Source organism: Microcaecilia unicolor, chromosome 10 (assembly GCF_901765095.1).
Source record: "Microcaecilia unicolor chromosome 10, aMicUni1.1, whole genome shotgun sequence".
NCBI lineage: Eukaryota > Metazoa > Chordata > Amphibia > Gymnophiona > Siphonopidae > Microcaecilia > Microcaecilia unicolor.
The window spans coordinates 17817196-17843580 of NC_044040.1; the positions used below are offsets into that span (position 1 = coordinate 17817196).

General features: G+C 43.6%; 1 protein-coding gene across 2 annotated transcripts in view; it reads right to left on the reverse strand.

Annotated features, from left to right (window-relative positions):
• KLHDC10 (kelch domain containing 10) overlaps nt 1–26385 on the reverse strand; it is a 66089-nt gene that overhangs the window by 13601 nt on the left and 26103 nt on the right. For both annotated transcript variants that reach the window (XM_030217209.1, XM_030217210.1), the window contains 3 exons: nt 9472–9693; nt 6103–6257; nt 678–826 (listed from right to left, as the gene is read on the reverse strand). In XM_030217209.1, coding sequence (XP_030073069.1) covers nt 678–826; nt 6103–6257; nt 9472–9693 — 526 coding nt within the window. The remainder of the gene's footprint in view (nt 1–677; nt 827–6102; nt 6258–9471; nt 9694–26385) is intronic.

Genomic DNA, 26385 nt, shown 5'->3' on the forward strand with positions numbered 1-26385 from the left:
GAGAGAATGAGAGAGAGACAGTGTGTGTGTGTGTTGTGTGAGAGAGTGTGTGAGACTGTGTGTGACAGAGAGAGAGAGTGTGATAGACAGAGTGTATGTGAGAGACAGTGAGTGTGTGCCCCCCCTCTTGCAGGTCCTCCACCCCCCATCCCCACCTCTTTGGTCTCAGGACCCCTTCCCCCACCTCCCTCTCCCCTGCCCCCCTCCAGCCATCCATGTCCAGCGACCCTCCTCCTCCCCCGGCGCATCAAACCCCCTCGCCACCCGCAGCTGCCACTGGTAACGCTATCCGGCCACTGCTGCTTCTCCTGTTGAGCAGCAGCGGCCGCTACAAAAAGAAAAAAAAAACAAATGTTTTTAAACATCAAGCGCGGCACCGCAGACAGCCATCAGGCATTGGCTGTCGGCTCTGCAGCCGCTCCTCCTCTCGCCTCTCACGTCGCTGCGCTCCTCCGGGGTCTTACTCCAGGGGCAGTGAATCAGCTGTGAGTGACGTCAGCCTGGCTACGGAGCCTAGCTCAGCAACTCCAGGAGCCACGGACACAGGCAGCTACTTTAGAATGTTGGTGGTGAGAATTATTATACAGGATGGTGTACACTCATCATAAGAAGAGCAAGTAGTCTTTCCACCACTGATCTATACGTGTAAAAGCCAAGCTCCCTCCCGTTGTCCTCACCTCTCCTCTGGGAGATCAGAGCGTGGGTTATTCGGCTTCAGCTGGATCCATTCTCTGGTGTTAAGATCTAACCTGTGCAGGTCAGTGCTGTAAATATATCCAGTTGTTCCTCCAAATACATACAAGAAACCATTGATAATAGTCATGGCCTGGTGTGAAGACAGAAAGAGAAGTTAAACAAGTGGAAAATGCACCGTGGAGCACAGCTCATGGAATTCGTATGCACACGTTCCTATATGACACTCGTGTGCTTCTTAGAATTGGAGCCCCATGGATAATTTTCTTTATAACATTCCATTCATTTTTTACCCAACCCAAGTGTGAATGTATTTAGCCACTAGATGTTGTCATCAGCAGATGCTGTAATTGCCTCTCCCATACAAATTTTTTTTTGGAGGGGGGGGGGGGGGAATAAGGGGATTCCCCCCCCTAATAATTTTATTTATTTTTATTTCCCAGAATACCCAATCTAATCCATTCCAGCCTATTTTCAAAATTTGACATGTCTTTTCCCCCAGTTCTTACTCTACCGAACACCAAATCTGGTCCCACCGCATCGAGTGTATTAAAGGTGTCAAACATTTCTGTGCAGGGGTGATTGTTAGGGATGGGCACCCAGAAAATGTTTTTTTTATTCCACCCCCTCCCATTTGAAATGGAAAGTTACTAGTGAGCCCTCTTAAAGGGGGGAGGAGGCGCACTATGTGTAAAAAGAGTGCATGTTACCTACACACAACATTCATCTCAAACACCATCCCTTAGAGCCTAACTGAACCCAGGCTCTTCGGTTTCTAATGAAACCAGATCTGTGACCAAAATTAACTTCTCCTTTTGCTGGGGGGGGGGGGGGGGGGAATGGAAATTGAAATATGGTCAGCCTCTACCATCCCTAGTAATTATAATTTCTTTCCTATATTCTATTGGGTTGGAAAGAATGTATTGGGCGAGAAGCACATTTGTTGTTGCATGAATGCGCTGCTGATAATACACTTTCAATCTTGTTAATACCAAAAGGACCTAGCATAAACTGTTATTCAGATCTACATTAGAAGGTGAAATTTAGAATTATCTACCCTGTTTCCCCGAAAGTAAGACATCCCCCGGAAATAAGACCTACTAGAGGTTTTCCTGAATTGGTAGATATAAGGCCTCCCCCGAAAGTAAGACCTAGTAAATTTTTGTTTGAAAGCAGGGCCGCCGAGAGCCGGACAAGGCCGCCCCCGGGCCGCCCCCCACCCAAGGTCACCGGCCCCCCCCCCCCCTCCGTCGCTCCCGGAACTAACCTTAAACGCCTCCTTTCACCTTCGCAGCAAGCAGCAGCAGCAGCAGGGCAGACCTCTCCTTCCTTTCGTGCCCCGCCCTCGCGGACGTTACGTCAGGCGAGGGAGGAACACGGAAGGAAAGAGTGGTCTGCCCTGCTGATGCTTGCTGCGAAGGTGAAAGGAGGCGTTTAAGGTTAGTTCCGGGAGCGATGGAGGGTGGGCAGGCCAACCCTGATCCAACCCCGATGTTTCCCCTAAAAATAAGACAGCCCCTGAAAATAAAACCTAGCGCATTTTTGGGGGCAAAAATGAATATAAGACAGTGTCTTATTTTCGGGGAAACACGGTATTAATTTTTTTCTTCCTTTAGTCCAGCCATACCAGTCTGAACAAGTGAAATTGTGTTCCCTTTCCTCCGATGGAGGTAAAAAGCTGAGACTTCCAGTGACATCACCAGAATATAGGCTGTGCTCTCCTAGAACTCTCTCTAGTACACTACTGCCAAAGCAGCATAACGTCCTGTGAGCCACCCCAAAGCTTCATCCACGACTGTAGCATAATCACATTCAACAATTAACTTCTAACCTAAATATACACACAGACAGAAAAGCAAAGAGCCCAGGGTGTCTCCAGGCTGCAGTCTTGAAAGGCAGGCTTCGAAGGAAAGGCCAATAAATATCCCTAACAGTTGAGCACAGCCATCTGAATTCTCTCAGTTGAAGGCCAACCCCGAGAAAGCAAGTGCATGAAACGCTAGAATACCAGCATTCACCTTCCAGACTTGAAAGTAAGCCAGGGAGGTGGACAACTTACAGGCCCTTAGATGGGTAGAAGTCACCACAGCTCAGAGATCTTGCCTCTTAAGGGCCAAACTAAGCCAAAAGAGATGTGGATCCTCCATATCCACCAGCCCATCGGAGACCTCAATCCCTTGGAACATCCAGGGGGCACCTGCTAGTAGACACACCAAGTCTGTGTACCAAGGCCTCCGAGGCCTTCCAGGGCCAGAGGATCAGAGATGTGCTGGCCACTCTGAGCAGCACCCTCCCTATAAAAGGGACCAAGGAGGAAATATGTAGAGCAGTTGCTGCTGGGGGTCATTCTAGCACTAGGGCATCAGTGGGCCCAGTCTCTTTTCTGCAATTGAAGACGTGAACTGATTTGGTGTTGTGGCTCAAGGCCTTCAAATCAAACATCTGCCTCCTCTACCTGTCCACTATCAGTTGGAAGACCACTAGGCTCAACTCTCACTCCCCTAGTTCCAGGATAGACTGGCTGATGAATTTGGCTGGAATTTTTTTGGCCCGCAATGTGAACTGCCAACAGCATTAGGCGGTTCTCTGCCCAGCAGCATAGAGCTGCTATCTCCTGTGCTACATCTTGGCTCCTCATGTCCCCCTGCTTGTTGATATATGCCATCAACCTAGCATTGGCCAACATCACCCACACAGCTCTGCCTTGCAAGATGGGAGGAACTCCAGCAGCACAAGCCTGATACCCCTAGTAATCTCCCAACCAAAGGCCCTATGCCACCTGCAAGTAGCCCATCAGTCTCTGAAGCTAATATCTGTGGTCACCATAATCCACTCAAAGGTCCAAGGGAACCCCCTTCAGATGATCTGCATTAGTCCACCAGATGAGGTTCCTCTGAACCACTTGCGTTAACAGGCACTCTGGCCTTGAAGTCTGAAGTCAAAACCACTATGGCATGCCCACCCCTGGCAACTACTACTACTTCTAAAGCACTACTAGGGTTACGCAGCGCTGTACAATTTAAACATAGAAGGACAGTCCCTGCTCAAAGAGCTTACAATCTAAAAGACAAGAGAACAATCTAAAGACAAGTGTACAATCTTGAGGACAAGTGAACAGTTAATCTGATAGGGTGGATAGATTGGGGCATTCTATATTTCTCAAGCGGTTAGGCGCAGAAGGCAGCAGTGAAGAGGTGAGTTTTAAGCAGAGATTTGAAGATGGGTAGGGAGGGGGCATGGCGTATGGGTAAAGGAAGATTGTTCCAGGCATAGGGTGAGGCAAGGCAGAATGAGCGGAGCCTGGAGTTGGCAGTGGTGGAGAAGGGTACTGAGAGAAGGGCTTTGTCCTGTGAGCGGAGGTTACGGGCGGGAACATAGGGGGAGATGAGGGTGGAGAGGTAGTGAGGAGCCGCAGACTGAGTGCATTTGTAGGTAAGGAGGAGGAGCTTGAATTGTATGCGATATCTGATCGGAAGCCAATGAAATGATTTGAGGAGAGGGGTGATATGAGTATATCGGTTCTGGTGGAATATAAGACGTGCAGCAACGTTCTGAACGGATTGAAGGGGGGATAGATGGCTGAGTGGGAGGCCGGTGAGGAGTAAGTTGCAGTAATCAAGGCGAGAGGTAATGAGAGCGTGGACAAGAGTTCTGGTGGTGTGCTCAGAGAGGAAAGGGCGAATTTTGCTGATGTTGAAGCGACAGGTCTTGGCAGTCTGTTGGATATGCGCAGAGAAGGAGAGGGAGGAGTCGAAGATGACTCCAAGGTTGCAGGCAGATGGGACGGGGAGGATGACGGTGTTATCAACTGAGATAGAGAGTGGAGGAAGAGGAGAAGTGGGTTTAGGAGGAAAGACGAGGAGCTCGGTCTTGGACATGTTCAGTTTAAGGTGACGGTTGGACATCCATGCCGCAATGTCGGATAAACAGGCCGATACCTTGGCCTGGGTCTCCACGGTGATGTCAGGTGTGGAGAGGTATAGCTGGGTGTCATCAGCATAAAGATGATACTGAAAACCATGAGACGAGATCAGCGAGCCCAGGGAAGAGGTGTAGATTGAGAAAAGAAGGGGTCCAAGGACAGATCCCTGGGAAACTCCAACAGATAGTGGGATGGGAGTGGAGGAAGATCCATGGGAGTGTACCCTGAAGGTGCGGTGGGAGAGATAAGAGGAGAACCAGGAGAGGACAGAGCCTTGGAACCCAAAAGAGGACCCTCCTGGCATTGGGCAACCAGCATGACAGCAAGCCCCTCTGAAGTGGTTGCACATGCATACACACCCATAGGACTACTTCTAGACTTGCCACCATCGACCAGAACAAAGGTAGCACCACACCCATGGGGTCTGCAAAGTGCAGAGACTCCACAGCTGGGGCTAGAGCTTGTGCATCTGCTCCTCTGTGAGGAACACTGGCCCCTGAGCAGTGCTGAACAGGACCACCATATATTCCAACCACCAAGATGGAACCAAATGGCTCTTTGTCCAGGTCACCCCACCCTGGGTCCTCCAGAAGCTGTGTCACCTGGGAGATGACTGCTCTGGATTCTTCTTCCAGAATCAGCCCTGATCACCCAAATTGTCAAGATAGGGGTGCATCCTGATGCCCTGGGCACATAGCTGGGCCACGGCCACCATCACCACCACCTTTGATCTGGCAATGACCCCTCAAGTCCTCCTCAAAACAGGAGAATGTAGAACAAACTTTTTCCCCAGGATAAGGAAACACAAATAGCACCTGTGAGCTTCTTGGATGACAATGTGAAGGCAGGTAAGAAACTTGCCCAATCGAACAGAGGTGATGACCAAATGCAGCATCTCCATCCAGAACTCAGAGCAAAGCACTGTGTTGACACCTTTCAGGTAAAGAATGGGCTTGAAGGATTCCCCTTTCATTAGAACCATGAATTACAGAGGAACAGCCTACACAGCCGCAAGACTGGCACCCCCAATGCAGCCTCCCCACCCCCACTCCATTTCAACTGGAAATGATCCATCACAAGCCAGAGAATGGGTAGGGAGTGTGCATCATATTTATTATAAATTGAGTCCACATATGAAAACCAAATCAGAGAGCAATAAATTCAAACAGTTCTGAGATAGAAATAGTAAGCAAGAAAAAAAGAACCAAATATATAGTGTTATCAAATCCAACAGAAAGCTTAGAAACATTCTCAAGGTGTGAGAATAGCATGTGAGCTTTCAGGCCCTCCAGCTAATACCCAGCAATGATACTCCTTATCAGACTGCAAAAGCAGACCCTTCTTACCATCCTCAACTCCTGACCCAATTTTCCCATATGATCCTTGCTAAATTAGTGCTTGTAAAATTGTTACAGGTGAGCCTATCCTCTCACAATATTCAAAGAAAAAACAAAACACGATTGGTATGTTGTTAAGTGCATACATACCTGCCCATATATGCGATTTGGTTTCTTTCCCCGACAACTGAGTAAGGCCCAGCGCTTATATTTCACATTACAGACATGGACATCATTGCCATTGCTCTCACCAAACGGGATTCCAGTTCCCCCAAATACGAGGAGATTATAACCATGCAAAACCACTAGAAGAAAATAACTAGATTACAAAGAGATCATCATTTTCACTATATTAGCACTGAATTCAACTTCAATATGATCAGATTCGTTTGAATGTAAACATTCTGTAGCAGTTCAGAAGCATACTTTTTGCCTACTACTGGCATTTTGTAACACACAAAACCTCTTCTGTGCTTGTCAATGTGAATAGTATCCCAGTGCCCATTTTACAGCCCTTTCCTGTCTCACCAGATTCTGTGAAGTCCAGGTCCATATAAGGAGAACACAGGGGCGTAGCTACGGGTGGGCCTGGATGGGCCCAGGCCCGCCCAGTTTTTAATCAGGCCCACCCAGATGTCACCGTGTCTCCTCACCCTCTCCCACCCCGCCGTAGCGCTTGTCTTCTACTACGCTATCGGCGCTGCCTCCTCCACCTCACAGTCTCCAAGTCCATCTCCCACTCCCGTGGCAGCTTGCGATTTGCTACCGGCACTGCCTGACAGCTGACAGACGCGGCGCAACGTCCTGCTCCGGGGGCGGGGCCTTCCCTCTGCCGCGCTGATTCAACTTCCTGTTTACGCAGGGCAGAAGAACGCACGCGGCAGAGGGAAGGTCCTGGAGCAGGTCGTCGGCTCCGCGTCTGTGATGTCAGGCAGCACCGGTAGCAAATTGTTAGCACTGCCACGGGGGGGGGGGGGACACGGAGACTGTGAGGTGGAGGAGGCAGCGCTGATAGTGTCAAATACAAGCGCTGCAGCGAAGGTGGGAAAGGGTGAGGAAGACAGTGGTCTGCTCGCCCTGCAAGGGGAGGGGGCTGAAGGGAAGGGAGAGGTTCTGGATGTGTGTGGGGGGTGAGGAAGACAAAGGGGAGTGGGCTGAAGGGAAGGGAGAGGTTCTGGACGTGTGTGTGGGCATCAGGGAAGGAGTGGGGGAAATCCTGGCCACACTGGATCACAGGAGAGGGGGGCAAGATGAAAGAGAGAAGTGACAGGAAGATGCTGGGAGGGGTGAAGATGGGGAGAAGAGAGGGAGCAGATGCTGGGCTAGAAGGGTGGAGGGAGAGAGACACTGGGAATGGTGGAACCATGTGGGAGTGGCCAAGGGGGTGGCAAGGAAATAAACGCGAGGAAGATGGTGATTACAGGGGAAAGAAATATGGTAATGGGGAATAGATTGAAGATGGAAGGGAATGGATGGCTGGGGAAGTAGAGAGATGGGGAATAGGAGAACTAGTGTGTGGAAAGGAAATGGAAATCTGACAGGTATCTGAAAAGTAAAACAAAGGAAAAGGGGTTAGGATAAAATTTGGGTGGACAGAGAAAAGAAAAGAAAAGAAAAGAAGAGAAGAGAGGAAAGAGCTAAAATGGAAAGGTCAATATCTCAGAGGCAAGTGAAATGAGGGAATGGAACAAGAGAGGAGAAAAAGACAAATGGACAGCAGCTGCTTGAAGGAGAAATAGCAGAAAGATTGGAAAGTTCAAAAGAGAAACTGGATCAACATGATGGAAAGAAAATGACCAGACAACAAAGGTAGAAAAGGCATTTTATTTTATTTTGAATCTTAACTGAAATATGATAGCTTGAGAAATGTGCATAGCGGATGTCACTTTCCTCATGAGCTAAAGTGTTTCTGTTTCTATTTTGAGTTGGGAGGTGCTGGGGGAGATGTGGAGAATAGGGGGAGGAAGGGGCGGGGCAGAGAGAAAATTTTGTGCCCACCCACTTTGGTGGGAGGCCCACCCAAAATTGGCTGTCTGGCTACGCCACTGGGAGAACACCAGACACTTCAACTGTTTAAGAGCACACCACCACATTGTGTCTAGATGGCCATGTACAGATTTCAGAATGTCCGTACCTTACTGTTAGCTACAACTGAATAGCTGACTACTGACTATCAAAAATTGTGCATTTGTGAGTTTGGTTCAAATACAAATAGTAACATTACTCCCTTTAGTATAAACCCTCCTCCATAACTCCTGGGCTCCTGGTGGGATACATCTCACAGCTTATCAATAAGCAAACCCTGAAGTTCCCCAGTGGCACCAAGTTGCCCAGCATGTTTTCCCTCACCCAAGTTCTCATCATGGGTCTGTTACTGATCCTCTTCATGCTATACAACCTATAGAAAAGGATCCCAAAGTTCATAAGCCAATATTCCAAGGAGAAATCAGTTTACTGAGTGTACGTACATCTTACAGCCTCAACTAAAACAAACAAAACAAAAAAAAGCTACCATTCATTGCAGGTGCTGAAGTTTGTCTTCAAGCTAAAGTGCCATATACACCCTTTTCTTAAAAATATTTACAAAAATGTTAAAAGCTGGATCAATGATAAATACATGCCCACTCTAAGCCCGGCTTAGCTTGATAATTTGAGCCAGAGTAGTGGTGACATGCGCATCCGATAGATCCAGTACTAGTTATTGATAAGAAGAATGGTTAACTGTTTTTGGAGCTGGGTATTACTGGAAGATATAGAAACCCCCTCCATTGAGGTGATTGATACTACTAAAATTAGAATATACACCGAGATGGCATAACTTGCCAGTAGTTGACTTTCTATATCTTTGGGAATCTTAGTTCCACATGTTGGAGAAGAAAAATCAGCAAATTCCTGTCAGAATGTCTGTATAATTGGGTAATTCCACTTAATATGTAGAAATGACCCTCCTGCCCACACTCTCTAGCAATCAGAAAACAAGGGCTAAAATACCATTAAGAACTTTATATGCATTTTCTACCAGGTCAGCTGAGAAGCCACCCTTGATAAACTTAGAAAGATCTTTCTCCACTATTGTGCACTGAACTGCAGAACCAGATCACGCTCCCAGCCCAGAGTACGATTAGGTTTTGACAGCATGTTTTAGTTATATACACAGTCAAACCAAGCAAATAAATTATTGAACTCTTTGCATCTTTGTTGTAAAAAAAATATATATATATATATTAATACACATAAAATTACATTATATTTGTGCTTTGCCTAAAGCCATTACAGATGAGCAGATGAGACAGAGAAGCATATAAACACAGCTTAAAATATCAAAAATCGGTTGTCACACGTGAGAGACCTCTTTAGTATCATACCTCAATCTAAGTACATTGTACAGGTAGAATTCTCTCTATACAAACCAATTAATCCCTCTTCCCTTCCTTCAAGGAACTGAGAGATACTTTTATTTAAACAGATTCTTTATAATGCTTACCCAACACCCCAGTACTGCTGAAACCCTGTACTCACAGGACATAGAGGCCAGCTCTCTGGGCATATAGCCATCAGTGCCCATCTGATGCCATGTTCCGGTTGCAAAGTGGTATCTCCAAAGCTCTCTGAAGAGGGGGTAGTCCTCATTTTCTGGCCCTCCAGACTCATCATAATCTGGATTATAGCCTCCAAATACATATAAATTAGTATTATCTGCTACACACCGATGGCCACTCCTAGCCGGAGGAGATCTGCGACCTACAACAAGAAAGTGAGAATCATTCTAAGATGGGCTTTTGTTCCATGCAAGCAGACTATCAGTAAAGGGTTTTTGGCTAGATGGAACATGGCAGAATAAGAATAGTAAAAAGGAAACAGAAGAATCAAGTTACAAGTTGACAGGAATCTCCTACTTCAGCAACAGAGGCGATATTAGTTTTCTAAATGGCAGAATATCCAACTGTAAACATAGCGTGAAATAATGTAGCCTATATGGAACCCTCCCACAGTCAGGCATTTATGTGTGGGATAGGGGATAGTAAAAAGGGCAGAAGGGATATAAAGAAACACAGCTTCCTCAACTGCTCTGACAAGAACCATATCCTTGTACCAATGCACACAGAAAAAACTACAATATATACAGGCTTCTGGTAATCCTAATCACAACATAACAACATTACGCTGCATCCCAGATCATTTTGGACTACAATGTTTTCGTTAGGTGTGCCTATCATGAAGAACAAGAGGATGGTAATATCTACTGTTTGCAAAATACAAAAATAAATTATACCCACTGCATAAAGTGAAAATGCAGCTCCTCGGGCATGGCTTGCATACAATACCATTTTCACCAAGTGGGAAAAATGCATAATTTTGTTTCAAGATTTGAATCCTGCAGGTACCAACTTTCAGATGTGCAAGTCTGTTAGTATGGTGGAAGGGAACGTACCACTTTCGATCTATGCATGTGCGATACTGTCAGTACTGTTTTACAACTATATAAGTTTCAGTTTAAAAAAAAAAAAAAAAGTTAGTGTGCATTGTCAAATTTTATTTATGCTTTGGAAAACAGCCTCTGGGAGTAGGGCAAGATATTTCATTTGATATAATTGACGTGCATTACTACAATTTTAGTAAAACGCAAATATTTTCCCATTTTTAGATGGTGAGCAGAGTTAAAAGCATAACAAAGGAAAGAGATAAAGTGTGACCAAAAAAGTGTAGGCAAATGAGTATGTAAACTTCAGATCAAGTCAGACCTTCCCAAAAAAGGGCACACAAAGCTAGACAATTTTTGAAAGACACAATAAATTCTCACACGTTCTTGCTGGAGGACAGGTACAAATCAAGGTAGGGTATACACAAAAAGTAGCACATATGAGTTTATCTTGTTGGACAGACTGGATGGACCGTGCAGGTCTTTCTGCAGTCATCTACTATGTTACTATCCTGCAAACCAACCCTATTTTGGACACTTTAAGACCAGAAAGTTTATATCTTTTCTCTTCCTGATGTTTCTTCCCACCCTTCCCCACCTCCACTCTCATCTTTCTCCCATCTTCCCCCAAATGAATCTTCCCTTTAACTCCCATATGTACCACATATTATCCACAGATATACGATTAGTTTATGAAAATTAAAAACTAGTATATATGCCAAAATTTCATGTGCCAAAGCACAATACTTGTATAAAAGACAAATGAGATCAAACTGACATTTTTACACTTGATTCTAACAGAGCTGCCAAGTTCTCCAGTTCTATGAAGGAGACTAAGCCAGTCCTGGATTTCTAACAACCATACCCTGATGTATTATGAGACTTACAGCACTCATTTCAATGGGTAGAACCAAACTACAAATCCCACACTGCTTTGGGAGTCAAGTCCAAGCATCTCCTTCCTGGTATTAGATGACTTGACAACTCAGTTGCAGAGATATATGTCTTAACATACAATTAATGTTATAAAGCCTAGATAGAAAAGAACCACTAGAGAAAATTTCTTGAATCTAGGATTGTTCATATTATAGCTTTCAATGATAAAGGCAGTCTACCACTGGTCTCAAGCAATGCAAATAAATCTCTGGGGAAGAAAATGTATAATTGCTCATGTGGACAATATAATATTATGGAAATGGCAAAGTGACAAAACTCCCAAGACATGGAATGAGCAGCTTCATTACTCTGATTTCAAGCACCAGGTCAGGGCTTAAGTAGCCAGTCCAGATTGGCTCATTAATGGAGAGCTACACTGCTCAGAGCTGCTCTTGAGATGATATGGATGTAGACCAGAAGAAAAACTAAACCTTGATTCAATCATTTTATTTATTTGTCGCCTTTTTGAAAGAATTCACTCAAGGCGGTGAACGGTAAGAATAAATCAGACATCAGCAATAGACAATTACAGCAGTAAAAATATTCAAAATACAAAATATGGCATAGTATACTACTTACAATGCCAACACAATATGTAATAGATCATTTTAATATGTTCCATCTTTGCTTATACCCTACACTGTCTATTGATAAGAGTAAGAGGAGTCAGAAAATAAGGTGCTGCAGTGAGAGTTAGAGTGAGTGTGTGTGACTAAGTAGTTACTTACTTCTTCCATTGAAAGCCTGGTTGAAGAGCCAAGTTTCACCTGCTTCCTGAAGTACAGATAGTCTTGTGTTAAGCACAGCCTTTCAAGGAGTGCATTCCACAGTGGTGGGGGGCTACTCTGGAGAAGGCTCGCTTGCACCTGTCATATCATCTAATGTCTTTTGGAGAAGGTGTGGTTAGGGGTACCCCTTGGTATCCTTGGAGATGTGTAGTGTCATCCTGTTTGTCAAGTACTCAGGGCCATTTCTTTTAAGGGCCTTGAAGATCAGTTTTTTTTTTTTTTAATTTAGTCCTGTATTTTACTGGTAGACAATGAAGTTTTTGGTCACATCGCTTGCAACCTTCTACGAGTCTTGCTGCAGCATTCTAAAATCAACTGGAGCTGGTGAAGACCTTTTGTAACCATTGTAAAGTGCATTACAATACTTCAGTCTTGATGTTATCATGGCATGCACAACTGGGATAAGACTTTCCTTCTCGATATAGGGAGAGAGGCAGCATAGTTGTCGTAAATAGTAGAAGAAGTTCTTGAAGGTTGTTTGGATTTGGGGAATCAGAGTAAGTGTTGAATCTAACTGTTTTACAAGGTTCCTGACTTTTGTGATTTGAGGGGGCGTTCGTACTTTCCAAAAGAGATTTTGATGTTTTACTCTAGCACTGCCACTCACTACTAAAAATTGGTTACTCTGAGCAGTTCAATAGTTAATGAGTAGCAATGCTAAGCAAGATCATGTAAGCCCTCCCTACACAGCAGTCTTCTAGTGCTTTCCCATTGGCCAGATCCCACCCGCAGTCTGTTAGGCAAATAGGAAGCAGGTAGGAGACCCTCACTTAGAAAGTACTAGAGAGCTATGGTGATCCAAACTCTGAAAAACATTCATGTCTGGAAGCCATTTCTGTACAGTCCCGGGGGGATGGGGGGTTAATGAAAAGAGGCAAGGCCCCTGCAGAATCCAATGAGACAAAACAAATAAAAATTTGTTACATGTAGAACAAAGAAATGTGAAAAATATATAGGCTTAAAAGTTTATAGTAAAATACCAACATGGTTATGTTTCACCATAAGGCTGCTTCAAGAACCAGCCTTACAGAAAAACATGGCCATGTCGAGTTTTAAATATAAACATAAATCTATCCTTTTGAATTCTATATGTAATAAAATTTTTGAAAGAAATCCAGACAGCTGGCATCCCCAGAGCACATTTTGGACCCTACGTACGTGCCTAGTTTGCTATGCTTTAATCCAGCCCAGCACTTCATTTTAGCCATGATTTCTGCAGATTCAGGAGCAGGCACAAATACACTGCCCTCCCAACCTAGATGACCTGTTATTCTCTTTGTGATTCCATGATCCAAGAGGAAAGAATGAGTTAAAGAAAACCAAAGCTACTCTACCATAATGTGTATGTGATATGGGCATGGACGTTTTATTTTTAAATTTACAGATACACATAAGTACATATACACAGAGAGAAATATAGGTAGAGCAGATTGGGTCCATTTGTCGCTCATGGGCTGGGTATATATGCACACAGAAGGGATCGACCATCTCCAGTGCTATGTAAGACACTACACATCTTGCACCAATCATGTGACTCTGGCAAAACAAGAAATATGGGGATATGTATGCAAGCTTGTGTCCAGGCCCCCCCCCCCCTCACTCTGCAATAATTTCTCAGGCGAAGCAGAGGCTTCCTCCCTAGTGGCAGCTGTACTCTCTTAACAGACCAATCTTCGCTATACATCCAGCTAGTCTCAGTCTCTCCCTCTGTCTCAATCTTAAATATACCAGTTGCAGTACCCCACCCCTCAAGAAGCTGCTGTTGGTCAGAGCCTGCAAGGAGGAACTGAACATACATGTGGGGAAACCATCTTGCTGGCAAGACCACCAGTGGCTTTGACCAGGTATTGGGAGGGTGGAGGAGTGAAGTGAGCACTGTGACATGAAAGCACTAGATGTTGAGGGGAGTACTGAGGAGAAATTAGGTTTTACCCGATATCTATCTCACAGGCTCTGGAACAGTGGAGAGGACTAATAAAAAGGAAATTGTGTCCATCAAACAGCAGGTGGAGATGGAGAACTGAAAACTGAGCCCAGATCTCTTTTGGCATCCAGTCCAGCTCCTCAGTATTTATGTAGGCAAGCAGTAAGGATAATACTCAGAACAACACAAACTTTAAACAACTCGCTAACCTAACACTAACCAGATGAGCAAACGTGTGGACCTCTCATTTCTGGACAACTTGTAGAGAACAAGAGAGATATGCAGGAAGCACCAGGCAAGATGACTGTCATTATTTGCTACTTCGCACCAACTAAACATCTCAGAAATCTCAAGAATAGTGGGAAGGACTAATGGAAAGAAAATTGTCAAAACAAAATTTCTCCTTCCATTATGTAGCTTCCCACTATTCTAGAACCTGGAGGGGGGGGGAGAAGATGTATAAAAGCAATCCCTAGAATGGGTGGGATTATGGCGCTTGGCCAAGTTGGGTCAATGATCAATAAATCTGTTTGTGGAGAACCCCTTCTCTGGACCACCTCTGCTTTATGCACTTGCTTGTGTTGAGTCTGCAGAGTGTTTTACTTCTGTTTGGTTGCTCAACATTCAGCACTGTTCCAAGGCTTCATTTGGAGATAACAGTGCTCTCAATGTTGTTTGGTGGAGTCCCACAGATTTGAAAATGGCTTTGTAACCTCTTCCAGACCAATATATTTTAACATTTTCTCTCATCTCTTATGGAATTTCCTTTCATTGTGGCATAGCCTTCTTTTCAAAACTTTGTGGTTAAGGTTCAATATATAGTGAAGTTTAGATTCAACAGGACTGACTGCAACCAAACCCAGCTATATTCAAAATCAGATGAATCTAATTCAATTAAAATTGGTCAATTGGTTCATTCAATAACAAAAAGGGGACACTTTTTTTCCTCATGGATTAATAGGTGTTAAAAGTTTATTCTTTACATGACATAATGTAAAAACTATTGTTTACACTCTGGTTCCCTTTGTCCAATATTACATTTTGTTTAAAGATCAGAAACTATTCAATGTGACATATGTAATAGGGTAAATCAGAAGGGGGGGGGGGGGGGCTTTTTCACATAACCGTACCTACTTAACAGTTGTTAATGAATCTGTCCTCTAAAATCTTGTCTAAACCTGTTTTAAAATTGCCTGTATTATTTAACCCTGACCACATTCAATAGCAAACTGCATAGCTTAGTTGTGCGTTACCTGACAAAAAGTGTCTTAAAATTCGTTTTACATTTATTACCATTTAGTTTTAGTGTCCCCGAGCCCTAGGAGTACAAGGCCTGCATCAGTCTGGAAGAATGGGTCTTCTGATCAAAGAATTTACCCTGCCACTATTCCACAGATCTACAATCTCCAGTCCTGCCACTATTCTGCACAGGAAACAAATGCTTAATATATATACCACCTCCTTGGTTTTTAACACCACACTCAAATCAGTGCACAAATCTACAGTACAGCAATAAAAAGAATAGAAAAACTGCCCTAATCACATAGGGCCTTCAAAGCATAGAGCCCAAGACAGTCACCCTGACAAACACCTCCTCCTATCACAAAAGCTAAATCAGTCTCTATTTACTTTGTTCCACACCACTCACAATTTTACAAATCAAGTAGACAGGTAATATTTTTTTCTAAAAACTGAACTCAAGGGAGGATTGAGGAGCCAAGTACTGTGATTATTCAGATGCCGTCATTTTCCTCAAGATGCTCCTCTTTGGAGAAGGGATAACACACAACTCGGTCACACACATTAGGGAAAGGGGATGGGACTCGATATATCGCCTTTCTGTGGTTAAAATCAATGTGGTTTACACATTATATACAAGTACTTATTTTGTACCTGGAGTAATGGAGGGTTAAGTGACACCGATTTTTAAAAAGGGTCCTAGGGGTGATCTGGGAAATTATAGACCAGTAAGCCCGATGTCGGTGCAGGGCAAAATAGGGGAAACTATTATAAAGAATAAAGTTACAGAACACATATACAAACATGATTTAATGGGACAGAGTCAGCATGGGTTCAGCCAAGGGAAGTCTTGCCTCACCAATTTGCTTCATTTCTTTGAAGGCGAGAATAAACGTGGATAAAGGTGAGCCAGCTGATGTAGTATATCTAGATTTTCAGAAAGCTTTTGATAAAGTTCCTCATGAGAGATTCCTGAGAAAATTAAGAGTTGGGATAGGAGGCAAGATTCTGGTGTGGATTAGGAATTGGTTATTGGATAGAAAATAGAGGGTAGTGTTAAAGTCATTTCTCTCAATGGAGGAGGAGTGCCGCAAGTGCTGCAGGGATCTGTACTGGAACCGGTACTATTTAACATATTTATAAATGATACGGCAATCAGAATGACGAGTGAGGTGATCAAATTTGCAGATGATACAAAACCATTCAAGGTTGTTAAAACACGTGTGGACTGTGAAATATTGCAGGAAGACCTTAAAGACTGGGTGTCCAAATGGCAGAAAAATTTAATGTAAACAAATGCAAGGTGATGCAAATTGGAAAGAATCCAAATCACAGTTACCTAATGCTAGGGTCCACCTTGGGGGTCAGTGCTCAAGAAAAATATCTGGGTGTCCTTGTAGATAATACAGTTAAATCTTCTGCTCAGTGTGCGGCAGCGGCCAAAAAAGCAAACAGGATACTAGGAATTATTAGGAAACAGATAGTGAATAAGACCAAAAATACTATAATGTCTTTGTATCTCTCCATGGTGCGTATGCACCTTTTGAGTACTGTGTTCAGTTCTGGTCGCCATATCAAAAAAAAAAAAAAAAAGAATTAGAAAACGTTCAAAGAAGAGCGACCAAAATGATAAAGGGAATGGAACTCCTCTCGTATGAGGAAAGGCTAAAGAGGTTAGGGCTCTTCAGCTTGGAAAAGAGACTGACGAGGGGAGATATGATCGAGGTCTACAAAATCCTGAATGGTGTAGAATTAGTAGAAGCAAATTGATTTTTTTCTCGTTCCAAAAATACAAAGACTAGGGGACATTCGAGGAAGTTACAGGGAAATACTTTTAGAACAAATATATTTTTTCACTCAACGAAGAGTTAAGCTCTGGAACTCTTTGCCGGAGAATGTGGTAACAGCGGTTAGGGTATGTGGGTTTAAAAAAAAAAAAAAAGGTTTGGACAAATTTCTGAAGGAAAAAGTCCATAGTCTGCTATTGAGACAGACATGGAAAGGAACTGATTGCCCTGGGATTTGTAGTATGGAGTGTTGCCACAATTTGGGTTTCTGCCAGGTACTTGTGACCTGGCTTGGCCACTGCTTGGAAAACAGGATACGGGCTAGATGGACTGACTCAGTATGACTTATGTTCTTATAAGTGACTTGCCCAGAGTCACAAGGAGCTGCAATGGGACTCAAACCCAGTTCACCAGGATCAAAGCCCACGGCACTAACCACTAGGTTACTCACTTCGTCTGTCAGAAGGTCATCATGGTGCAAAGAGATGATAGTATCAATACAAGAAAAAATGTTCCTGGTGTGATTGAGTGGGGTATTATCTCAGAAATACCCAAGGCACCATCAGGTCAAATCTACACTGTACTGTATCTTTGAGAGGCATGTATGATTACACATGCACTCAGGAAGAAGTTCCTCAATAAAAGCTGCTGCTGACATCTTTCATTGCTGAAGGTTGATTCTAGGTGCTGCTCTCAACCTAAGCAGCAGGCTGTTGTGACTTTTCCCTGATGCACACCTGATCATATTAGACAGTACACAGACTGGAAAAACATAGGTTATCCATACAACAGCTGATCACCACTGCTGTACAGAATTTATGGTCCCTGACTTCGCTTTGCCCCAATTCTATATGGATAGTTGTGGAGCAGTTAGATATTCAGTCAATATACTGATAGTGGCAAGCTGAACATTAAAAATAGATTTATAATGATACCAGCTACTTTTCTCCTTTGGGAGAATTGTAACTGAAATACAACTGGTTTATCAATTTGATGCACACCCAATGACCATGGATGACAGAAGTTAAGATCTTTATGGAGAGAGATGTAACCTCCCATTAAAGTCGACAACCAAAAGGGTACGTAGAATTCAATCTATTTCTTTTAGAGACCAAGTTTTACATTTTGGATAAAAGTAGCACTCTTCAAATGGGTCTACAAAATACCTTTTTTTTTTGTTTGTTTTAAAATTTTCACACATCACTTCTGGTTGCACGTTTCTGGCGACTAGATTTCCTTTTAACCTAAGAAAGGCTGCTCAAATATTGTGCTTACCCATTTATAGTTGAGTAAACTGATATAAAAGAGATCACTGTACAATGTTAGAAGCAAGGGAAACTTCAAAGCAATGTTGGATGATGTCCCCTGACTCACAGCTCTGTATTATACACATACTACCTTCCAGCTATGCTATGTAATGTATTGCATAAAATTTTACTCCCTCTCTCCAGAGATAAGCCAGAATGATATGGCAGATTCTTCATTACAACACATTCTAATGATCTCTTGACAGAGTGAAACATTGTTAAAAGCCTTTAGTAAATCAGTAAAGGTCAGCTGCAGCTGAGGTCAGTCTTTATCATAGTCTGCTGTATGAAGGAGGATGGGATAAAAATGACTTACAGGATATCTATATTCACTCCAGCCAATATTCAGCAACAGTCAACGTTTTTTTTTTTAACCCCAACTGTTGACGGCTAGATTAGCCCAGGATATTCATTGTCTATCCGGGGCTAGTTTTCCCAATGCTGGCCACCAGAGCTTATGCAAGTTCCGGCCAATATTCAGCTGGAGCCCACATAAGACAGTTATGGGGGTCCTGGTTGAAGTATCGGCCAGGGCCCACAACCTTTTTTCCCCCCTCGTTAACCCCACTTCCATCCCGGCCACCTGACAAAGCCCCCTCTTTCCCTTTCCCCTCCCTCCACTCAGCCTGCCGCCACGATCAAGGCCCCCCCACAGGACCACCACCTGCCCCCAACACTCCCCCCCCCCCCACACACACTGGACCTACCTGATATCCCTGGTGGTCTGTAGGGGACCACTGGCGGCAGGAGTGAAAGCTCCTCGCTCCTGCCCCCAATGACTCCTACAGACCACCAGGGACATCAGGCAGGCCTGGGGGGGCCTTGATCATGCCTGGGTGGGGGGGAAGAGAAGAAAAGAAGTTATAAGGGTGACAGCCAATATTCAGTGCCAGCACCTGCACAGCTAAGTGGCCTAATTTAATTAGGCCACTTAAAAATTTATTGCATTTGTATCCCACATTTTCCCACCTATTTGCAGGCTCAATGTGGCTTACAATGATTTGTTATTGGTAAATAAAGATTAACAGTTATTGTTGCATATAGGCCATGAATAACATGATCAAGAATATAGTCTCGTTTTAATTTGAGCTAGAGGAAGGAGTTCTTTTGTTTTTCATGCCTTAACCCTCATCCCTGAAGCAAGCAATTGAAACCTGCAGAGTCGGGCGGTTTCAGGGAAAGGCAGTGAGGAATAAAGAGGAATAAAGTGGAAGAATTCCCACAAGACTGGATAAGTACTCAGCTTTTCACCTTGCACATTTGTTTTAAAAGACTGAAAGTTTAAAGTATTTAGTCCATTACTTTGCACATTTGGTTTAAAAAGATTGAAAAATTGTAGCACAGTGGTGTCGGGAAGCAATAATATAGAAAAAGAAAAAAAAAAGTCTTCCGAACTCACTGCAGGGATACCCGATGAAAGAAACGCTATACCATTTCAGAGCAGTATGCTTGACTGCATGAGAAGTGGCAAAATCATCTGAGGGTTCCCTTGCTACTCATGGGTGTGCATTGTATTACAAATATTGGATGAGTGGACTAGTGCATTGGTGATAGCTGAGACTTTAATAATCGGTGGCTAAGGTCCTGGTTTATTTTGTTTAGTTTTGGATGTTACCAGAGACACGATATTCTTGTATTGTTCCGCAAGAATATAGTCAAGCATTTGGATACAGAGTACATTTCTGATGTCGGTAAGGTGTCAGTAACATTGTAAAGAATATAAAACAAGCATTTATAAGAAGACATTTCTGATATAGGTATGGTGGCGATGAGTTGTGATTATATCTGCTGATCTTTGTGGTATGCCTTGTTGAAGAGGTGGGTCTTTAAGGATTTGCGAAAGTTTTTTGTTCCCAGATGGTTTTTACTTTGCGTGGTAGTGCGTTCTATATTCTTGTACTCAGGTAAGAAAAAAGTTTGACGCGTGCATTAGTTTGTATTTGAGACCTTTACAGCTGGGGAAGTGGAGGTTAAGGAATGTTCGGTTAGATCTTTTAGCGTTTCTGGGTGGCAAGTCTATTGGGTCTGACATGTAGGCTGGGGCCTCTCCATGAATGATTTTATGAGTTAGAGAGCATTCTTTGAACGCGATACGTTCTTTGAGTGGAAGCCAATGTAGTTTTTCCCTTAAGGGTGTAGCACTTTCATATTTTGTTTTACCGAATATGAGGGTGTGGGTGTGGGTGCCACCACTGAACATTGCTAGCACTCATATCTTCTCTTCTCTCCCCCCCCCCCCCCAAGGCAGCAAAGCCTTTGAAACGGTCCCCCACAGAAGACTTGTGAATAAGCTGAACTTAGGACCAAAAGTGGTGAACTGGATAGGAAACTGGTTGACCGACAGGTGGCAGAGGGTGGTGGTAAATGGAATCCACTCGGAGGAAAGGAAGGTGAGTAGTGGAGTTCCTCAGGGGTCGGTGCTGCGGCCTATTCTGTTTAATGTATTTGAGGGAGATATTGCTGAAAGTTTGGAAGGAAAGGTTTGCCCTTTTGTGGATGACACAATGATAGCCAATAGAATGGATACCCTGGAGGGAGTAGAAACGATGAGAAGGGATCTCAGAACATTAGAAGAATGGTGGAGGGTCTGGAAGTTAAAATTTAAACAATTCCACCAGTGTTATTCCTGTATTGTATGTTCATATATATGTTTTTATTTTATTTTTTAATATGCAGTGTTCAGAACTTGCTCATGTGCCATGTACCATATGTTATGAAATCAGCCCGCAGCATCCAATCATCATTGCACCGGTCCTACCTACCCCCTAGTTTGAAACCAATGCATTCGATCACAGGTATTTGACCACTACTGACTTCTAAATAAGATCACTTATCTGTAGACGGTCAATTGATGCCAGTGATAGGGCTGGTGTCGTCGCTGCTGGACCTTCACCCTTGTGCTGTAGTGATTTTTAACTTCACTATTGCTACCCCCATGATTGAGAACAGTTATAAGATGGTTTCATAAGTGGTACTACACTCCAAAGAGATTGTTTCATCACTATGTTGGCGCAACTGTGGTAAGCAAGGTTCCTTTCTCCACATTTGGTGAACGTGCCCAGCAGTGCAACTTTTTTGGACAGCACTGGTTCAAAAACTTAATATATTTCTGCTGGTCATCTATCCACCGTGCTGCTTACTACATTATAAGGTTGCTTGTATCCCAAGGGAGATACACTTTGACGATACGTTTAAAAAAAAAAAAAAAAAAGTGGATTACTGCTGCTTGATGTCCCAACTTACAGCTCATAAATACAGTCATATTATATCTTAATACATGGGATATTTATAGGACTTGAAGGGCAGCTGCCCATTCCTTTTAGACTCTTTCCCAAATTTATCTTTTTTTTCTGACCTTATGTAGGTCCACTCATAACCTTTGACTTTACTGTGGACATTAAAGTCTGCTTGGGAAGGGGGGGGGGATATTAAACTATGTTTTACATACTCTGTTTGGGGGGGGGGGGTTGCTGCATTATGATTGACTTGCCTTTGAATAAAACAAGAAAAATAAAAAAAAGAAAGATGGAACTCTCAATGCCAAAGCAGAAGGCTCCTCAATGGAAAGCACTGTCAGTGCTTCAGAAAGAAGAGTATTGAGCTCCTCTTTTAATCAAGCCACCTTAGTACTTTTGGATCATTCCCCTCCTCAGGAGAGAGGAACCTCTGAATAGATTAAAGCCAGATAAGGAGGGAGGGAGAAGCAGAGCCTCATCAGCCCACTCCTAGAGATCTAAACAAGATCTCTTAGGAGCTGGAGGGGCAGCGGGGTGAGAAACTGAAGCGTCTTGCAGCAGCTCAGACTGTCCCTGCTTCAGTAAATAGGCCTGGTATAAAAGCAATATAACACTGGAGAAAACAAAGCTCCTGATACAGCTGAATGCTGTTGGGCCCAGAGACTGTAAAATGGCGCTCGTGATCAGCCAGAGGCTACTACTCAGCTAGTCAGCCTTGACAAAATGGCACTCATTCCCATGCTCTCTTGCATCAAACCGTGTACCGGCCCTGCCGGAAGGCCAAAGACCCCAGCATATTTGGATGCTGCAACAAATCTTGAAGAATGTGCTGCCGCCAACTATTTGTTTCGCATCCTGCGGTATTCCCAACTTTCATGCACTGCAGCACCCTGACACCGGCTGACGAGTCCCACAGTGGGAACACCGCTTAGCTGCCTCTGTGGGAGGCCCTATTCACCCAACTCTCACCAGCGCAGCATGTGTCCCAAGTGGCAAGTACAGAGCCCCTGCACCAAGTAGAACTTGCAGACCTACTGCCCCCCACAAGCTCAGTCTCCACAAGTCTTACCACAGATGAGAAAGGCTCAGGACTGATACTCTGTCCCACCTTCTCCAACAAACCTCTATTTTTTTAAGGTTGCTGTGCTGGAAAAAGGAGAGCTCCACAGGAAACAGGGGAGGGTTTAAGGGAGGGAAGAAGTAAATTCACGGGGCACCACAGACAGGGATCTAAAGACCTCCAGATATGACTCTGCAGACCCAACTGGGGCCAGGGCCAAAAAAGGTGTATCCATTATAATCCACCTGCTGGAGACAGAAAATACCGAGGAGCTGGACTAAATGCCAAGATAAATATGTCTCAGCTCAGTTTTCAGTTCTCTAATCTCTACCTGCTGGTTGATGGATACAACTATATTACATGAATCACAATCAGGATTCCGCCCCCTCCATAGCACTGAAACTGTACTAATCACTCTCCTGTCCAAATTCAAGCAGGAAATAGCTATAGGCAAACGCATACTTCTCCTCCAATTCGACATGGTAAACCACAATATACTACAAGTCTCCTAGAGTACTTCGGTATTAGTGGAAACACTCAGATGGATCAAGGGTTTTCTATCCACCAGAACATACCAAGTGAAATCAAATTCAAACAAATCACCACCATGGAAGGCAGACTGTGGAGTACCTCAAGGATCACCACTATCACCAATACTCTTCAACATAACGATGACCCCTCTAGCCAAGTCCTTATCCAACCAAGGCCTCAATCCATACATCTATGCAGACGACATCTTAATATACATTCCTTTCAGACATGACCTGACAGAAATCACCAATGAAAATCAAGCTCAGCTTAAACACCATGACCTCATGGGCAAATGCATTCCAACTGAAACTCAATACTGAAAAAACACACTTGTCTCATCCTCTCATCACAACACAATACGAACAAACCCTCAACTATAAACACCCCAGACTGCACCCTCCCTATCTCGGCCAGCCTTAAAATACTCGGTGTTATAATCTACCATAACCTCACACTTGAGAGCCAAGTGAACTCCACAACTAAGAAAATGTTTCACTCAATGTGGGAACTTAAGCACGTGAAACCATTCTTCCCGAGGGAAATATTTTGTAATCTAATACAAACAATGGTACTAAGCCATGCAGACTACTGCAATGGAATTTATGCGGGGTGCAGAGAACAACTCACAAAGAAACTCCAGACCGCTCAAAACACAGCAGCCAGGCTGAAAATTGGTAAAACACGATTCAAAAGTGCTAAACCCCTCCGAGAAAAACTGCACTGGCTCCCAATCAAAGAACATATCGCCTTCAAAATCTGCACCCTGGTCCACAAAACTATCTACGGCAAAACACCAGGATACATGACAGACCTCATAGACCTACCAATCAGAAACACAAGCAGATCATCACAAACATACCTAAACCTCCACTACCTGAACTGCAAAGGACTCAAATATAAAACAACTTATGCATCCAGCTTCTCATATATAAGCATGCAACTATGGAATGCACTGCCAAAGGCCGTGAAAACAACCTACGACCATCTGAACTTCAGGAAATCACTAAAAACCTACCTGTTTAAAAAGGCATATCCTACCAACCCAACCTAAGTGCCTGAACTCTGCAACACAACATCACAGCTCATTACGGACACCTTATAACCCTTCCCCTCTTCTACCCCCATTGCGTCTGAAACTCATGAACCTTATTTCGACCACACCATCACCTTGTATTTGTTATCTACCGGACTTGGCAAACGCCTTTACGGCACTATGTAAGCCACATTGAGCCTGCAAATAAGTGGGAAAATGTGGGATACAAATGTAACAAAAATAAAAAAATAAAATAAGCTATGCCACAGGTTCTGGAACAGTGGTAAGATATGTTACAGAAATAAGATTTTATCCTCTCTCAATCTTTTCTACTGAGGATCGAAATACCACAGACTGCCACACCAAACAGGAATGGCTGAATAAGGAAGCAGATTAAGATACATGTTGTGCATCAGGTTTCTTTTTCACAGGAACAGCGAGCCTCCCACATCCTTATTTGCATGTCCTGAAGATGGTGAATGACTACTGCCATCTCTACCAGGTATTTGCAAAAAGACTGGCCACTGTTAGAGCAGCATGCCGAGCTCAACAGACCTTGGTTCATCTCAGCATGGCTTTTATGTTCTTTAGGGGCATTGAGAACTTTAAGGAAGCTGTACATACCCTACGCTTATCTTCTAAATTTAAAAAGGAAATAGCCTGAGCCATTCGTTGAATGAAGGCTGGGAAGAACAGGAGACAGTCCTGAGGACAAAAAGGAGGAAAGAAATCAGGAGAATATTCTTCTTCAGACCTCAATTCTCTAGATCCATGAACAGACTCAAGATTACTCGGACTCAAAACAAGATCAGAAGTGAAGCTGAAGCACAGAGTCATGACCCCAAAGAACCTAAAGATCCAACACTTTGGCCAGTGGGGCTAAATGTTGTTGGTCAGGTCTTCATCTATGACGCTGCTCATCTCAGACTTTATGCAGACAGGGATGATGTGGCATCTTAATGCCAAATAACCACCTTTGGCACACAGCTGCTCAGTGCAAGGGCTAAAATTTCAAGGACCAGTTCAGTTATCTCCACTACTGGTATCAAGGTGATCAATACAGGCAATTGAATCTGTGGTTGGTGCCAAGAGATGACCTTAAGAATCCTTTTATTCAAGTCTCTTCTTTCAAAGATCTCTGGAGGCAATACTACCATGGCTCTCATATGATCTAGAAAGAACTCAGCAACCTAGAAAAGCTACATGGTTGGACATCATCACAACCAGAGCCAACACAGAGAGAAAATAAATTGCCACGTGTGTCTGGCAGGTGTTTCCACCAGGGCTTCTAGTTATTACTAGACTTGCAACCTGGCAGAACTAACTAGTGCTAGGTCATCCTACCACTGCAGCATGACAGACCAATCTGGAAATGTTGCCTGCTACAACTTCTAACATTACATATTACCTTTTTGCATTCACTATGGGACTCCAACACTCGTTACAGAATCAGTTTAGTAGGGTACAAACATGTGTTGCTAGGTTATGCTTCTGCTCTCACTTCACTCTTTGCAAGGAAAGGATGCATAGTTTGTTACTGTTTTAGTCTTCATCATCTGCTCCAGAAGGGCAATACATATTAATCTTGCTTTTGGTTGGGGGGGGGGGGGGGGGGGGGGAAGTTCACAACATTGTTCCGGGCCTTTCCCTATCAGAAGCTTCATATCATAATCCTCTCAATCTATAACAAGAGGTTTATTTTGAAGTGGAGTATCAGTAACTTTTAGGTCTTTGAATGTTTTTTTCCATATCTCCCAGTCTCTCCTTAAGTCTCACATCATATATTGAACCATTTTGGTAACCCTGCTTAGGCCCCTTTACCCTGTCTATATCCTTCCAGAGGTATGGCTATAAGAACTGAAAACAGTATTCCAGGCAAGGCTGCACCAACAGCAAACTTATTCTCTTATTTATATTAGTTACAACTCTATGCATTCTACCATTTCTCAGGTTCTGGCCACCGTTCCACTAATCTTTACTACACTTCAGGGATGTCAAACTGCAATCCTGGAGGGCCACAAACCAGCCTGGCTTTCAGGATCATTTTCAAGACTGTTTATTAATTAGTGATATCTGTATATTCATTGGGTATATCCTCAAAACTCAGACTAGTGTGCAGCCCTTTAGGATTGTAGTTTGAAAGCCCTACTCTAAAAGTTTTTCTGCTCTATG